We start from the raw sequence: 16,719 nt of genomic DNA, 5'->3' as shown, positions 1-16,719 counted from the left end.
GTGAGTCTTTGCGTATCCCTGGCAACCAAAAAACTCTTAACGCTATTGGCTGAAACGTTATCGGCGCGCCCATACCGGAAGTACAGGAAACATTAAATAATACAGCCACATCACGCTTGATGAGTACACTCGTATTTTACACACCTTTTCTGACGGTACTGAGGTTACCAGCTGCAGTGCAAACATGTCTACTGAAAAGAGTTTCGTCAAAGGTAAGATGAATAGCAATTATTCGGATAACTGACGGAGCAAGTCATATTTTGTTAGCGAGCTACCATCTAAACCAAAACACGTCCGTGTTAATTTTCACTTCCTGCATGCATTGCTAAATATCAGTGGTAAGTAACCGAGTACATTTACTCAAGTACTCCAATTAAGACATGCACTGTACTTTTTTGGCTATTTTGTACATCTACTATTGCAGTAAATCGTGCACTTTTACTACACTACATTTCTTTTATATGTAAACTCTCTTCACGGATTTGTACATCCTGCCAGACGTTTGAGATCCCTTTCTTTACCTCCTCTCTGAATAATGCTGTCATGCTTCAAAACTTTTCAAGCAATGACAGATGCGAAATGTCTGCAGAGTCATGATGACTATGCATTATACAATCTGATCAGCTGAGCCCATAAAGCCGACAGTAGCTGTCAGGAGTGCTTTACAAATGACCAAGTCCTTTAATTGAATTGTGTAATGCTTAATTGAAGACTGTATTATTACAGCGTATATATTGACTCTGTGATAATAAATCAAATGTCAGGAGTTCTTCGCCACTGATAGTCCCTCATACATGTGCCTATAAAAGGCCAAAAGGAAAAAGTGTATACAGACCAGTCTTACATTGGTGAAAGGAGTAAATATGTGAGATTCAATATTTAAAGTTGAAGTAGCAATACTAATATGTAAAAATAATCTACTACTTTCAAAAAGAACAAAGGTATTATCAGGCATGTTTGCTTAGAGTATCAAAAGTAAGGCGACCATGGATGAAGCATTTTAATGTCTTTTTTAATTCGTAAGTATGTGTGGCGTTGTGGTGGGCTTGAAAATTATATTGGATCTTTAAAAAAAAGGGGGGAAATAACCGACATCACCTGGAGCCTTACACCCCAGGGCATAGACACAAAAAGACAATGCAATAAATCAGGACACAAGTTCGAGAACTGAGGGGCATGTTTCAAAATAAAGTAATTTTTATTAAATGTAATCCAAAAAAAAGGAAACTCAGGAAAAGGTGCTGCAAGACAAAAATCATTGATTAGAAAACAAGAAATATTCAGTTAAAATTATCTTTATTCCACAAATGGGTTCAAAACTAAAAAGTGGAATGAGGCCAGTTAATGGGGTGGTAGGCTACTGCAAAACAAGCTAATCTAATATATAATAAACAAAAACTAATTAAACAAAAACAGTATTGGCTAACAAAAAACAAAGCAAAACACTAAATAAAATAAAAACTAATAAACCTAGGATAAAACGGCACAAAGCAGAAATGTTCACGGCAAAAACAAAACGGTGGCAGCAGCAGATGAACCTAAAAGCAATGGTTAAAAATGGCTCAACATGTGGCATACAAACAATTCAGGTTCTGCCTTACTCACCACAGGAAGAGGTTTTGTAACCCTACTGAGCTTCAGGACAAGAAGCAGAACGTGAGCGTAAAATACTAGTAGAACTGAGACCAATGTATCCATATAATAACTTACGCAGCCTACCTGTCCCAGTGACCATGACCAAGAGCCAAAGGAAAGAACAAAGCGCAACCAGGTCCGTTTTATTCTTTGCTCTAATGAGGGGAGTATTTGGGGAGGAGTCTGGCCTTGAGCTGCATTCAAGAGAATGACCCACTACATATGCATTATACGTTATAAAAGGATTATTTGTGTGGTAGGTAGAAACAAAGAAACGTGTTACTGTAGCTATAAGATGAATCAGAGTATAAAGCACTTTGAGGTTGAAGTACAAAGTGCCATGAAATGGATACGTGAATGTAGGGCACAATGATTTAAGTGCAAGGCGGTAACAGAAGGACAGATTCAATGTTCATTTTTACATAATATATAAATGGTAGAATACATAAATCACATTTCCCTAAGCACTTTGTCATGTTCTTGTTCTCACAGGAAGTGCTGCACCTGGTCCAGTCCCGGATGACAAAATCAGACTTTACAGCATGAGATTCTGCCCTTTCGCCCAAAGGACCAGATTAGTGCTGGCTGCCAAAGGGATCAAGTAAAAAAACATGTTATGATGCTTTACTTTACATTTCCATAGATCTATAGATTGCCATTGTATTAAAATAAATACCTGTAATCCATGCTTTTGATTAAAAATGCAAAACCTGTTTTCCCTCTCAGGCATGAGACCATGAACATCAACCTGAAGGACAAACCTGAGTGGTTTCTTAAAAAGAATCCTCTCGGGCTAGTCCCAACCCTGGAGAACCCCTCTGGGGAGGTGGTATATGAGTCTCCCATCACCTGTGAGTACCTGGAGGAAGTTTACCCTGAGAAGAAGCTGCTTCCTCCCTCTCCTTTTGGTAAAGCCCAACAGAAGATGATGCTGGAGCATTTTTCCAAGGTATCTTATATAAGGACTTCTTAATCCTGTTCTTTTTTTAGTGTACATGTCTACTGTTAGGACCATGAGATAGTGGAATAATGCTTTTGTTTTCTACAGGTAGTACCTTACTTCTACAAGATCCCAATGGGGAGAAAGAATGGCGAGGATGTCTCAGCACTGGAAGGAGAACTGAAAGAGAAGTTTGCCAGATTAAATGAGGTAGGTTGCAAAGTTGAGTGCTTCTTTACACATTCACCAGACATGTGGTGTGGTAGATTGTCACAAGGAAATAGTTTAAGCACAACTGATTCTTTATGGATCGTAAATAACCGTCAAATATAATGAGTGAGTTCACCCAAGTGTCTGTCTGTACCTGGCTAGTTTTCAGTGTTTTACAACATAAACATAATGGTGTTTTTTCAGGACCTAGTTAACAAGAAGACTGGGTTCTTTGGTGGTGACTCCATCACATTGATCGACTACATGATGTGGCCGTGGTTTGAGAGGCTGGAGCTTATGGAACTCAAACAGTAAGTAACAACTCCTCAGGACATTAAAAAATAAATACATTTTATTTGTGGAAGCATTCCGAAAACATTCAAGGTAACCATAGAGGAGACGAGCAAACTGTTCAAATATGAGATAAAGTCCAGAAGTAAGACTTGAAGAGCAGGGAATCTCACCTGAACAGATATGAATCTTGTATTTATATGTTGTGATTTAATTACTTATTCAATTCCCGTTGTCATTTCAGCTGCCTTGGTGGCACACCTGAGTTGAAGAAGTGGACAGAGCGCATGTCAGAGGACACGGCGGTCAAAGCCTGCATGCACAGTGCAGAAACCTACAAGGCCTTCTACAAGTCTTACCAGGAGGGGAAGCCCGACTATGACTACGGCCTGTAGAACAGAAGTGATCAAATCTAAAACCGTCCCATTTTTGTATTCATATCCAGGTTTGGGATCATGTCTGTGTTTACAACTTTGTCATAGGAAAATATTTTGCAGCAGATATCATGATGAGTTAACATTAAATGGATACAGGAATTGTGTTTATTGGAAATAAGTCTTGATTTGATATTAAATATAAACCTTAATGAGGTACGGAAAGGAAAATATGACTCAATGTTTTTTCAATAATGTGGCACTTTTTTTTCTAATAAAAAAATGTAGATGATATGACTCTAGTCTGTGTGATACACTAATAAACAAAATAATGTTTTTCCTCCTTGCTTATCAAGGTTGTCCAATTTAATAAATTGACAACACAGTAGAAATGTAATAGGCACAACAATATAACACACTTTGCTTTTATAATAAACAATACAAAAACATTGAACATCACAAAATGTAATAGCTGCCATGAGATTGAAATTGATATAAATGAAAACAAAACCACAGCTTTACTGTTAGGAAAAAGATTCCCTGATTAGACCGGCATTATCAGGTATTTCTGTAAAATATTACCCCAACAAAAACAGCTATTTGGGTATTTTTTGTTAAATGGTGATCATTTAAAGCAGAGGGATATCTACTGAAAATGTCTCATCCAGGGTACATCTGCAAAACAAGCAATATGAATTAAGTGGGGCTGCATGATTTGTAAAAAAATAACAACTGACTGATATTGCGATATGATTATTTTTAAATCAGTTATCAATATTCATTGGAAAGTATATTGATTATAGACGATCCATACCTAACAATGTTTTAGTAAGACTGTAGAGTATAGGATTTGTTGGCTGGGATATCTCTTACAGCTGCACAATACTTTATTCAAAATTGTATACCAACACATTTAGACATATTGTGCTTCCTGCAATTTGAATATTGCACTTGTCTATACTTTGAACTTTGATATCATTTCGAATAATTGTGCAGCCCTACCACCTTTAAGCTTCAGAAGTGATCCTGCAGACTTAATTTAACAAGGCAACAGCTCAAGTCACCAGATGATTTCAAGAGAACTGTTGTATGTTCACCTTTTCATTTGAGTACTCGTCTGGTGTAACTATAACATTTTCTTAGTAACATTGAATGATATTTAAAGATCAGTTGGTGGTTTCGTTTTGAAGAAACCCTGGCCTATGCTCACACATTTTCCTGTAGCCTGTGGTGTAAACCTCCATTTGTTAAGGGCGGTGTGAACTCCTGTATGAGCACAGGTGCATTTCTCAACATCTCTTTGAAATGCCTGACTGTTGCCGCATAAAGCTCCCTCTGCAAAAATAAAGAACGGAACAGATTGATGGGCTCTGCTTTGCGAATAACCTCAGGCAGCTGCACTTCTTCCGGCACTTGACTGTTCCCAATCAGAGCGTGATGAAGTCTCTTCTCATGTAGGCTCCTCTGCAAGAAGCTGAGCACATCCCGAAGCCTTTGCTCAGTATCCTCAATGCCCCACACAGAGGGCCTTTTACTCAGCAACAAGTGCAACAGGGCAGTCTTTAGGTGGTAGTTAGTGAGGGCACTTTTCCCCGTGAGTACCGTTTGCTTTCTGTGTAGAAAAGTCACAATCTGAAGGCAGTGTAAATGACAGGAGTTTTGTGGCAAGCGTTTAGCAAAATGTTTCAGCAAACCCCTCTCGTAGACAGCAAGCGAGAGGGTCCAGTAAGGGTCGGGAGAGCTGACATAATCTGATGGAAAGTGTGGGACAAAATAAGCATCCGTACCTTCCAGCTGAACAACGGGTATAATGTTCATTACGATGACTTTCCACGAACGGAATCGGATCTTGAGTGCACCGGCTGCATCCAGGTGGCCAAATGTAACCTCAAAGTCGTATTTGTGAGAGATGCGGCCCCACGCTTTGGTTAAAGTGATCTGAAACCACTTCATGACTTGATCTTTAGTCAACAAATGACTGTTTCTAGAGCACAGCAGTTCTTCAGGACTATGTTCCACTTGGACTGTGTCTTCCCCCCCATGCAACAGACAGAGCATGTCCTCCCCCAGGTTAGCAGAGCCACAAAGACATCCCTCCTTGTCCTCCCGAAAGCCGTCCACCTTTATCTTACCACAGCCCTGCATGTCTGGAGGCATGTCACAGGAGGGGCTGCACCACAAGTCAAACTGGAAGGAGTACGGATCTGGAGGTGAGAAAGGCACTATAAGGTCGCACGTCAGTGGCTTGCACACCTTCCAAGACTCAAACATGCTTCCAATCCCGACAAAGTCCCCAACTTCCATGTCTGCCTCCCCGTCACAGACACTCCTGAGCGACTCCAGCAAGTCATCGGTAAAACCCTCGACAAATTCCCTCACTCTCCAGTTTTCATGAGACGAAGTGTAGTTGGATTTGTCGCAGAAGTTGCTCAGGACAACCTTATCCAGCACCATCGTCCTGGGGGTGATGGCACCACTCTCTGATAATAGGTCTTCATCCTCAACCGGACGTATTTCTGCGTCAGAAAGATTCACCCTGCACATCTCAATCGTGAAGAAAATGACGAAAGACACGGTGCTCCACAAGTACCAACTGTATCCTTCCTCTGAGCTAGATTGCTCTTCCTGCTTTGAGTCCAACTGTGAAAGCTCATTCTCCAGCCTTGCCTGCTCCATTTCCAGCCTCTCCTGGTGCTCCCGCATTCGAGCGATCACCTCATCTTCCTGCTCTGGAGGTGTGGTGTTCTCTTGGGGAAAGAGCAAGGGGTGGTTTAATATGGCAGCAGTCACCACCATACACACTCGTGCAATGGCCCCCTGCATCTTCAGCTTGTTTCTAACAAACACACATTGAAGCACATCGCAGATGTCTGGGCAGATGTAGCTCAGACCCTGAAACAAACACAGAAACAGTTAGATTTTATTGAGAAGACAAGTGGATTGAAGACAAAAATAAAACATAAAGAACACGATATATGAAAAACAATCCAGCTATTTGTGTAAAACACTCCATTGGGAAGCATAGATTGATACACCTCTAAATATAGAGGCAGTGGGCTGAGTCACGCACTCGTCCAGTATCAGAGTGTGAAACATGGGAGGAAAGAACATTGGGCCCTTCTCTGATAACCCTATTTTGTAACTAACTTTGTGCCTGTTAGCATTTACATCCTGTTAACATTTTGTCCCTGCAAAAAAAGAACAACACCCTCTTCCTGAAAAATATCCCCAAAAGACTATATATTACATTTGGCTTATAAGTGAAACATTGTAGGGAACACTCGCCTTGACGTTATTATGTTCCTTCCTGAACGTCATCAAATAAGCAAGAAGTAATGCAATAAACTGTACAGAACAGGAAATGACACAAGTCTCTTGCTTATGTTCCAAGCTCTTGGTAAAAGTTAAAGAGACAACTGCACACTGCTCTGTTAAGGACACACTGAATTCGTTTTTACTATCATTGTAATCTTAAAGTACTACATATAGTGCCCTCAAATGGGACTTCTAATAAGTAAACAAGAAAAGGGAACATCATGATCTCACCGTACGATCATAAGATTATGAGCTGTTCTGTCAGAATTGACATTTAAAATGACAGCAGAAGTGGCAGCGTGTGTGTGTGTGTGTGTGTGTGTGTGTGTGTGTGTGTGTGTGTGTGTGTGTGTGTGTGTGTGTGTGTGTGTGTGTGTGTGTGTGTGTGTGTGTGTGTGTGTGTGTGTGTGTGTGTGTGTGTGTGTGTGTGTGTGTGTGTGTGTGTGTGTGTGTGTGTGTGTGTGTGTGTGTGTGTGTGTGTGTGTGTGTGTGTGTGTGTGGCCACAGAGCACAGGAAACTCCCATGACTAACTCACTGGGCTGTTCTCCAACACCAACAGGGCTCAGTCCATCCAAACAAACATTAATCCAGACAGAGAGAGGACTGTACTGCATTTCATAAAAAAATAATTTGAGAGGTATGTATTACAGAACATGTAGGCAATATAAAGCCTGAATCCTTAGCTAGTGTTTTGTTTCTGAGTTGAATACTCTTAGTTACCACTATATAAATATAGTCTGGTTAAAGTAAAAAAAAAAGTACAAGATTTGCCAACAAAATGTAGTGGAGTAAAAGTATCAAGATCATCACGTGAAAGTTCTCAAGTAGGCCTAAATTGTCTAGAGCCTACAGTACTTGAGTAAATCCACCACTGGTAAATGTACTTCTTTACTCTCCACTGCTGCTTTGTAGCTACTTGAACAACATATATAACTTATATTACCCCTGCTGAGTAAGCAGCCCTGCTTTAGGCTGCTTAGTACCAAGCAGCCTAACTGTAACGTGTTTCCATCACACACTATGACGTGTCTGTGTACTTGTACAATTATTGCACAGTGCCAAAGGTTACCTCCTTGGTTGTCTTAGCAACACAATAGTGACTGAGTAACCGCTCAGCTCATCATGGAAATGTCGCGGCAAAAAAGATAAAACACCAGAAACATGAGTCACTTTAAAGCTAAACAAACAGTACTCTGTGTGTCAATGTGTAAAGATTTGACGACCACGACAAAGTCAAGTTTCCCTTTTAGCAAACATACGCAACAGGCATCATCTGGGGGACTTAATTGCACGCTTGAACGCACACGACACTTTGTCGTTGTACCGTTTAGTAAAACATTAAGAATACTACTATGGTGTAGAAATAGTTGATTCAAACCTACCTTTATGCCGTTTTTCCGTTACGTCCATCCTAATAAACGTATGTTGGGCTCTCCGGTTTACGCATCCTCACCAAACTCATATGGGATCGAGGGATTGAGGGAACCCGTTTTTTTCTCTTACTCATTTCCTGACTTTGTGCTCCACCCATAAAGGAAGACACCGCCCAGCTTCCTCTCCTCAACCAAAATAGTCATCTTAAACTGAGAGGAGGGTGTTGTGCCTGAACATTTCCATTTATTTCCTGGTATTATCATTATCATATTATTTTCTCAGCTTTTGAAATGTCAAGATGTCTATTTACTTCATTGCATAGTGAACTAATACAAACCTGCCTTTCTTCACTGTTGTCTGATTTATTTGGGCAAATTTGCAAATTATGCATCTATTACTTGGAATGTGTCAGATCAATTATTTATCAAAGTAACCATTTGAAGCCAAGCCAGTGTTGTAAAGTAACTAAGCAGGCTACATTTACTCATGTACAATTTTGACCTATTTGTACTTTACATGAGAGTACCTCAATTTTCTGCAAATTTGTACTTGTACCTACAATTCAGAGGTAAATATGTGTACTTTTACTCAATGACATGTACTTTAAACCTTCAGTTACTTTGCAGATATGGATTAATGATATCAAATATGACATTAGTTACACCTGGATTTATATCACAAGCTACCCAGCAGTAAATAAAGTAATTAAAATGAGTTCCACATTTACCAGCTATGATAAAAGCATTAATACCTCCATAATTATAATAAATACATTTGATTTGCATAGTATATGATTGTGAAATGGGGCAATTTGCATAGTAAGAACTTTGACTTTGAGTACCATTTTTAATGCATGACTTGTAACAGAGTATTCCTACACTCTAGTTCAAGACTTAGTTCCCATAAAATAATACTTATTGGTAGACACTTAGACACAGGAACATGGATGTGGGTACAGGAGAGGAAAAGAGATATGAGAATAATCAGGATTTAGCACACTTTAAAATTACTTAATAATAATAATAATAAAACAATTGTGGGAAGCAGTGTTTTAATATTGAGAGAGTGCAATAGGATATAAGATGTACAGTAGTATTGCAGTTTTAAATTAGTTAGAGACCGTTTCTAGGAAAAATCTATTATAATGTCTCAAATAGACATGTCATAATTTCACAGCATATTACAAACCAAAATTGATGTAACACTTTGAGTTTGTATTGAGTTTGATTGCACAATATACACAAGCTGCTTGACCAACATCATTACATCAACACTGTCAGAGAGGCACAATTCTGAGTAGGCAATGTAATCTTTTTGAACAATTTCATAACTGCTAATATTAGTGGTGCAAGACCTCTTAACCCATTATTGAATACTTATCATATATTATGAATTTTCCCCTATAATACCATGTTGATCACAGGATTCCTCGAAACTTTAAAGGCAAGGCAAGGCAAGGCAAGGCAAGGCAAGGCAAGGCAAGTTTATGTATACAGCACCTTTCAGCACGGCAACCCAAAGTGCTTTACAAAATACAATTAAAGACATTTAAGAACAAATACAGTCATAGGCGCGGGAAGGTATTTTGAGTGGGGGTGCTGAGGTGCTGGACTCCAGTGAACACTATTACGGGCACTATAAAGCACACACAAAAGCAATCCCCACACGCAAACACACAGTACACCCGCGACTGTTCAATGTACAATGAAGGCTCGATAATCAGCTCACGGCATATAGGCAGCGGTAAATTGCTCTTTTTTTTACGAGTGGGGAGCGGACCTCACCTCCTCTTGGGGGGTCCGGTGGGATGCTCCCCCGGGAAGATTTTTTTTAAATATTGAAGTTAAAAGAGATGTTTGAGAGCAACATTAAGAGATGGATACATCTCTCATCACCCAGATGAAACACAACTGTAAGTAGATGTTCTTTTTCTTTATGTATATTTTACAAATCACTCCCCTTTCAAACTGTATTCTTGTTTTACTGCCATATAGTATTTCATAACTGTTTTTCCTTTATTCTCTTATTTGTTTTATAACTATAATGATCATATGAAAGTGTGCCGCGGAAATAATCTTTTGAATAATTTGTGACCAAACCGTTTGAGACCCACTGAGATAACTTAGACTAAAGTTAACTATCTAAACACTCAGAGAGTCCTTTAGCTCACCTGAGCCTCTCAGTCTGAGAGGAGAGCTCTCCTCCAGCTTGTTGTGGAACCAACAGCAACAGCTCCGTATGTCCGTTAGTGCAGCTACTGTAGCTAACCAGATGCTAACAACACGGTCCCTGCTGCTGGCATCTATCTATCTATCTATATCTATATCTATATCTATATCTCTCTCTCTCTCTCTCTCTATTTTTAGTAATGATGTCAGAGAATAAAGACTATCGTGCCTTTTTTTTCCTGATTATAGATGCAGAGTCTCTCTTTATATCTTTCCAAGTGAACTTGGAGATTTGTTTTTCTCCACCTGCGTTCAGCTTTTCTACACTCTGTTTTTGCTGTTCTCACATTCATGGCTTTTCTCCATGGAGATATTTTCTTGCCAGATACTTCCTTTATTTAAATTCGCCTTTTACAAAGTTTAACTAGAGACAGAAAGACTCGGGTTAGAGGACACATACACTCTTACATCATGTAAACATCTACACTGATAAAAAAAAATCCAACAATTTCAATATCTAAAATGCTTACACATTCAAGCAGAAGAATTTAATTTAGCAATCACCATCTCTGCTATTCGTCTTTTGCCACTTTTTTGCAGGGTTTGGATCAAGGTAGTTCGGGCCTGACTGCCCTCCTTCTGCACAAACTCCTGTAGAAGTGCGAGTGTCTGCTCCCGAGCGTCACCGACGTGGTTCAGCTTACAATTCTCAATAGCAGTGTCTAGCATACCGCTGCGTGTTGCTATAGCCTTCATATCCGTCCATCCAATTATTTCTGCAATGTCAGGCAGGTCGCGATCAAGAAGTGGTTCTAACGTGAAACAAAGGAAAAGGCACTTATCATAACAAATCACAACACACATCATCACAACTTTATTGAAATTGTATCATTTTAATTTAAAGATTTTAAATATTTAAAAGTATCAAAGTAAAACGGAAATCAAGCACAATCCATACTGCAATCCAACCTGATTTCAGACCTCTCCAGTTACTCAGATAAGTCTGGTTTTGTACTAGTACACAGTGGTTAAAAAAAACACCCGTGGCAATCAGAGCTTTGTAGGCAGGATTGTGCAAGAGCCATACAAAATAATACAACTATAAAAAACGCAACAGGTAAGTTGCCAAAGAAATGGTAAAATAGCGTATATGAGATTTACAGGTTTTAGTTATTCAACCTACAGATTATACCAACTGGGAATAAATTGACGTATCACTTCATTAGCCATGACAACTAATACATTGCACTGCTTCCTGCACTGCTACTGTAGCTAACGTGTTGACGAAGAAGGATTTTAACACAATATCCGAGTGAATAATGATAAATGTCAGTCCAGTCTTTCTTCTAACAAACTCAAAATATAGAGAAATAGCAATTATACCTCTAATGTTGCATCAATTTGAAAAAGGTGCACTGATGTTTTTCTTACCTGTAAGGAACGGACTCTCCTGAGAAACAGAAGAAGAATGAATGTTAATAAACAAATTACAACTCTGATAAAATAACAAACCACTTACACAATCTTTACAGATTTCAAATAGTATTTCCATGCCACAAGTACAGACATAAAACAAGCACACTAACATTTACACCAAAGGTTTCAGAAAACTAACCTGCACCTCCTACAGAAAGGGGCAGCTTTGCCAATAATAGAGAAGAGACAGAAAATTGTAAATCATACGTGCACATGTGTGCTGAGGTGAGTTAAAACAGGACTAAGCCAAAACATCTCATAAATGGATGAAAAGAGATCACAGTGATGAATAGCTTACCAAACCACAGCCATTTCTTTCTTCGTCTGGGGTATTATTTCCTTTCAATTGTGAGACAAATAATCAAAAAACAAGACACATTGTCAAAAAGATACGAAAGCAGCAATTACATCTGAAGGTTTCTTGATTTAAATGTGAAATGCACTGGACTTAAAGACTCAAAACAATTATACAGAATGGAACATATCAAAGCAAATTAAGAAGGATATATTGTATCCCGTTATGATGGACTTGAAACAATAATAGGATTTGAACTGGTGTGCTTGAAAAGTGAAAAAAGAAAAGAAGAAAAGCCCCCCTGTCAAGCACTTTGACAATGTTTAATGTTATGCTGCTGATATAAAAATGTAAATAAATGTAAGAAATAGAATGTGAACATTAGTATTATTCCTTTGCTTTCCTATTTTTATTGAGAAACACACTGTTTTAGTGCCCTCTACTGGTCTTTACATATAGTGGTAAAGTAGTAGAAATACTCACGGTTGCATGTTCCTATCCAGAAGAATACAAGAAGTCCAAGAATAAGTATTAAAGCAATTGAGACAGTTAGGCCAACTATCAACCCAGTGTTAGTCCCCCCTGAAAACACAAGACACAATTAATAAATGAGATGGCAATGTAATAATTGAAGCCCCCCTAATGCAATAATGCCTAACTATGCCATACCTTCAGTTTTCTCACTGCAGACTGTGTTATTGGTGGTTGTACAGGCTACTTTGACACCCTCAGTACATCTGGAACCAAAATAAAAGCAAGTATGAGAAACCATTAAAGATCCCATGTCATGGTCATTTCTACTGATCATAATTCCATTGTTGAGGTATACTAAAATAGATTTATATTGTGCAATTTTCCAAAATCACATTGGTTTCTCATACAGCATCTCTGTATAGTATGTGTATTCACTCTCTGTCCTAAACGGCTTGTTGGAGCTCCTGCCCCCTCCTTATGAGCCCAGTGGCCGCCTGCGAGACATCGAGACACAGCGAAACCCACCCCGAAACCAGCCCGAACACACACACCCGCAGCCTGGCTGTGAGTTTGTGTGTGTGCTCACACACCGACTCACAGCCTCGCCGCATCCCGCCGTCTCAGGCGGAGAAATCGGCGGAGCTGCAGATGAGTGTGTGTGTGTGTGTGAAGATTCGTAAATCTAATAGTTAACATTTGAAAGATCAGAACTTACTCTTTACAGGGGTAGCAGATTTTACAGGTTTCTTTACCAATACTGCAAAAGTAATTGTTTTTGCATCGACACGTTGCATCTCTGGCACGGGTGCAGGTTACGTCCAACTCTAGATTGTCTAAAAGGACCGTAAAAACACATTAAACATTAGAAGGACTGACATACATTTGCATTGCTTTCAAACAGTATTTTTTCCTATGAAGTCTGGTGAAGTCCCATTATGTCTTTACCATAGAGATGTGAGCAGGATGTGCATGGCTCACAGGATTCCTGGAAATTAGGGTGACTGCTGTATGTCCCTTCCCTACAGCTTGTGCATTTTCCAGGTTGAGTCGTAGTGCAGTGGCTCTCCACGAACATACCTACAACATTAACACACATGAGCCAGAAGAAAATATATGTGGCCAGCTTATGATTTACACACCCACTATATGCAAACCAAGTGTAAATTAGTATTGTTGCTTCTTTGATGGCAAAACAGACACTAATACATTGAAATGTCCTGAGCTTAGCTTAAGGTTCTGTGTCAAAAAATACAACAGAATTAGAATTATGCCAAGAAATAATGTATAGGGGCCCCAGATAGAAAACAAAGGGCCTAAAAGACCATGACCTGTGCAGCAGGGGTTTTGTGGTGACATCTAAACAGTTGTCCTAATACAAGAGATTAGACAGCTGCATTGGTTTCCTGTAAGTCAAATAATTGATTTCAAAAGACAATGCTGGTTTATAAAGTAAAGGGCCAAAATATATTTCTTCTCAGGGATGCAATTGTGTCTAGAGTCCAAACTATCTGATACAGATTACAATAGTCATTTATTTAGATTCAAGACAAAGGACATTTGTTTGCATTGGTCTCATTGAAGATCAAAAATAAAAATAAACGATAAGGTCATACTTCCTGCTCTTATTCTTGAGGCCCTATAATGTGAAAGTGCCCTCAAAAACATTATTGATTGATTTATTAATTCAGGATCTTAAGTAGCTCAGTAAATATTAATCCTACATAGTCCTTCATTACATAATGAATCTAGCTATGAATCCAATTGTATCCAAGATAAACCACCTTCTTAAAAAAAGGAAACAGCTAAACCTTAACCTGATTATTATATTTCTATGAAGTGTACATACAGCCCCGGACACTTACCAGCACCACACACACAACAGGTCACACCCTCGTGCTCATACGTGCCAACAACACACTGCTGGGTTTCCCTTATAGCAGATGTGAAGTCCCTGGAAAAAAAACACATACATACATCTGAAAATCATTTCTTAATTTTCACATTTTCTCATAGAACTGTTCTTAAAGCACTGTAATACACAAAATAAATAAGCGTTTGGAAAATGATGCTACGTTTCTCCCTGAAACCTCAGACTGTAGGCTACGTGTTTATCAAGAACGTGGTCCACTTCCGTCTTTATATACAGCCAAATTATATTTTAACATTCGTATTATAGGCTGTGTATATATTTATATTGCGAACAGTAGTTCTGTATGATCAACTGATTTTTGTTTTCCTTTTGACCTGGATATAAGACTGAGAACCAAAAAACAAAACTGAAACTAAAGTATTACAAAACGATGTCTATCACAATTTCAAGACGGTATAACTATTATAACGTTTTAATAACTAAAAGTTAGATTTTACGTAGCCTATCTATCTTGATCTCAGGTGTTGTGATTTCTGTCACAAATCGATCTGAACCTCTCCTTTGTATAGCGACTTAACGCCTGTACATCGGGTGTATACAGCTCATAAACGCCCTCTCTGTGGTAACGTTACTTACACAGATCGAAGAGAAACCAAACCGACGATGAAAAACCACGAAGGAAACTTGCTTGAATAAGCTGTCTTCATGATGTATCTTTATAAAATGTTGTAACCGAATTAAAAAAGTAAATGCCTGCTTACAGTTACCGCCCTACTGCCTACTGTGAAACTATGGAGGCGGGTTTCAGTGTTGTTTGCTACTTGCTTTCAGTTTCGATCCCCAATAGAAAATGAATCATGCTTTATTTGGTATACATTTCAATAAAACCTGTGCATGAAGTAAACAACTGAGAGGTGTTCTGTATGTTACCAAGTGTAACAATGCAGTGGTGAAAATAGACTAATGTTGTAACTAGTGATGGTATGTATTTCGCCGAGGCTTCGGAGCGTGTGTCGAGCAGATGTTAAGATTCACCGATTCGCATCGGTGCACCGGCATAAACGTTCAAGATGTGAGTGCACTGGTTGAAAGAGTGCACATCGGCTACAGTTTTGGTTTAACCGGGTTGAACTCGTGATGCATCGATTGCGTAGCGTCTTTGCATTGGTAAAAAACCGATTCATTCATATAAAATCCCCTCATCTTGTCAAAGCTCAGCAGAGACGATCTTTGATATTTGCTTTGCCACTACGGAGGCCGAGAGTCTCAGTTATCAACACACACGGAAGTTGAGGAGAAAGAGAAACACAAACCGAAAAATACCTACAAATCAAACGTTTGGCAACACCTCGGATTGTTCAAGAAAGACGGTGTAATAGTCCTTTATGCTATATAGTTGACCGCAGGTCATGGAGAGTAATAAGGTATCCGTAGACCTTTGTATGAGGTATCTTTATTACTTAACAGGTCTACAGCCATGATACATAGATCCGTCCTAGATGCGGGCTTGCATACACACAGTATCACTCCGCAGCCGCACCCCATCAGTAACGTCCTGATGGTATATGTGCGCGGCACTATATACTACAGACGGTCAACTTGAAAAATCGCTTTAAAGTACACAAGTAGTACGAGGAACTTAGCGACTCACATAAAGAGGCGACATGGGGTCTGCGGCTGAAAAGAGAAACCTGAAAGTTAGACATATGAGTTAAATCACTCAGTGAGGTGTTCTGTCAGAGAGAGTGGTGTTTAGTTTACAGCAGCCTGTGACGGCCAATAATTTTTTTATTTTATTTTTATTTTTATTTATCCTTTATTTATCCAGGAATGTCCCATTGAGATACAAGATCTCTTCTTCCAGGGAGTCCTGACCAACACGGCACACAACAAGTTTCAACATAAAACAAAGGCATTAAACAAAAAAAACATACAATTCAAATATAAATACAGAAGGCCATTTGTGCAGTGGCAAGAAGCATAATCACATCAGCAATAGCATCAGGTAAAACAGTTACATGTTTCATGAAGGGCTAATCGTAGCATACCTTTAAAAGCATTTACAGTAGGAAGTGCCTCTAGACAAAGTTTTACTTGCAGCGTATTCCATAAAAAGGGAGCATAGTGGGAGAATGCAGCTTTACCAAGCTCTGACTGCATCAAAGGAACATTTAAAAGCATCCCATTTGCTGCTCGTCTAGTATTAAAAAAGCAAGTATAAAATGACAGAAGTCTGGAGATATATAAGGGCAGCTTACCTAGCAATGACTTAAGGATAAAAATCAACATGTGTGAT

The 16,719-nt window shown here is 39.0% G+C and overlaps 3 protein-coding genes across 4 annotated transcripts; 1 reads left to right on the top strand and 2 right to left on the bottom strand.

The window, feature by feature from the left end:
- Positions 1-74: 74 nt before the first annotated feature.
- Positions 75-3,744, top strand: LOC117460191 (glutathione S-transferase omega-1-like). The gene is made up of 6 exons (XM_034101470.2): positions 75-212; positions 2,128-2,236; positions 2,362-2,584; positions 2,684-2,785; positions 2,990-3,096; positions 3,321-3,744. The coding sequence occupies exons 1-6, from the start codon at positions 185-187 to the stop codon at positions 3,469-3,471; spliced, it is 720 nt and encodes a 239-aa protein (XP_033957361.1). The 5' UTR covers positions 75-184; the 3' UTR covers positions 3,472-3,744.
- A 117-nt stretch (positions 3,745-3,861) lies between these two features.
- Positions 3,862-8,274, bottom strand: itprip (inositol 1,4,5-trisphosphate receptor interacting protein). The gene is made up of 2 exons (XM_034101468.2): positions 8,149-8,274; positions 3,862-6,342 (listed from the first exon to the last, which is right to left on the bottom strand). The coding sequence occupies exon 2, from the start codon at positions 6,271-6,273 to the stop codon at positions 4,657-4,659; it is 1,617 nt and encodes a 538-aa protein (XP_033957359.1). The 5' UTR covers positions 6,274-6,342; positions 8,149-8,274; the 3' UTR covers positions 3,862-4,656.
- A 900-nt stretch (positions 8,275-9,174) lies between these two features.
- Positions 9,175-15,921, bottom strand: LOC117459708 (tumor necrosis factor receptor superfamily member 6-like). Of its 2 annotated transcripts, none has more exons than XM_071205667.1 (9): positions 15,751-15,921; positions 14,416-14,504; positions 13,499-13,630; positions 13,269-13,386; positions 12,749-12,816; positions 12,563-12,661; positions 12,083-12,123; positions 11,740-11,758; positions 9,175-11,120 (listed from the first exon to the last, which is right to left on the bottom strand). In XM_071205667.1, exons 3-9 carry the CDS (start codon positions 13,626-13,628, stop codon positions 10,843-10,845), a joined length of 753 nt encoding a protein of 250 aa, XP_071061768.1. In that variant the 5' UTR covers positions 13,629-13,630; positions 14,416-14,504; positions 15,751-15,921; the 3' UTR covers positions 9,175-10,842. The 2 variants fall into 2 exon arrangements, with proteins under 2 accessions (XP_071061768.1, XP_033956680.1); XM_034100789.2 differs by lacking the exon at positions 15,751-15,921 and adding an exon at positions 15,060-15,385.
- Between the last annotated feature and the right edge of the window lie 798 nt (positions 15,922-16,719).

This window comes from Pseudochaenichthys georgianus, chromosome 15 (genome assembly GCF_902827115.2).
Source record: "Pseudochaenichthys georgianus chromosome 15, fPseGeo1.2, whole genome shotgun sequence".
Classification (NCBI taxonomy): Eukaryota; Metazoa; Chordata; class Actinopteri; order Perciformes; family Channichthyidae; genus Pseudochaenichthys; species Pseudochaenichthys georgianus.
The sequence above is the reverse complement of the archived record's forward strand: the minus strand, read 5'-3'. Positions and strand labels throughout refer to the sequence as shown.

Excerpts from the sequence above, each read along its gene's own strand:
- LOC117460191 (XM_034101470.2), top strand. The coding sequence starts at position 185 with ATGTCTACTGAAAAGAGTTTCGTCAAAG. Across the intron at positions 2,786-2,989 it reads AGTTTGCCAGATTAAATGAG|GACCTAGTTAACAAGAAGAC; the intron begins GTAGGTTGCAAA and ends GTGTTTTTTCAG. Across the intron at positions 3,097-3,320 it reads GAGCTTATGGAACTCAAACA|CTGCCTTGGTGGCACACCTG; the intron begins GTAAGTAACAAC and ends TTGTCATTTCAG.
- itprip (XM_034101468.2), bottom strand. The coding sequence starts at position 6,273 with ATGCAGGGGGCCATTGCACGAGTGTGTATGGTGGTGACTGCTGCCATA.
- LOC117459708 (XM_034100789.2), bottom strand. The coding sequence starts at position 15,130 with ATGAAGACAGCTTATTCAAGCAAGTTTCCTTCGTGGTTTTTCATCGTC. Across the intron at positions 12,817-13,268 it reads ATCTGCTACCCCTGTAAAGA|ATGTACTGAGGGTGTCAAAG; the intron begins GTAAGTTCTGAT and ends TTTTGGTTCCAG. Across the intron at positions 12,662-12,748 it reads CTGCAGTGAGAAAACTGAAG|GGGGGACTAACACTGGGTTG; the intron begins GTATGGCATAGT and ends TTGTGTTTTCAG.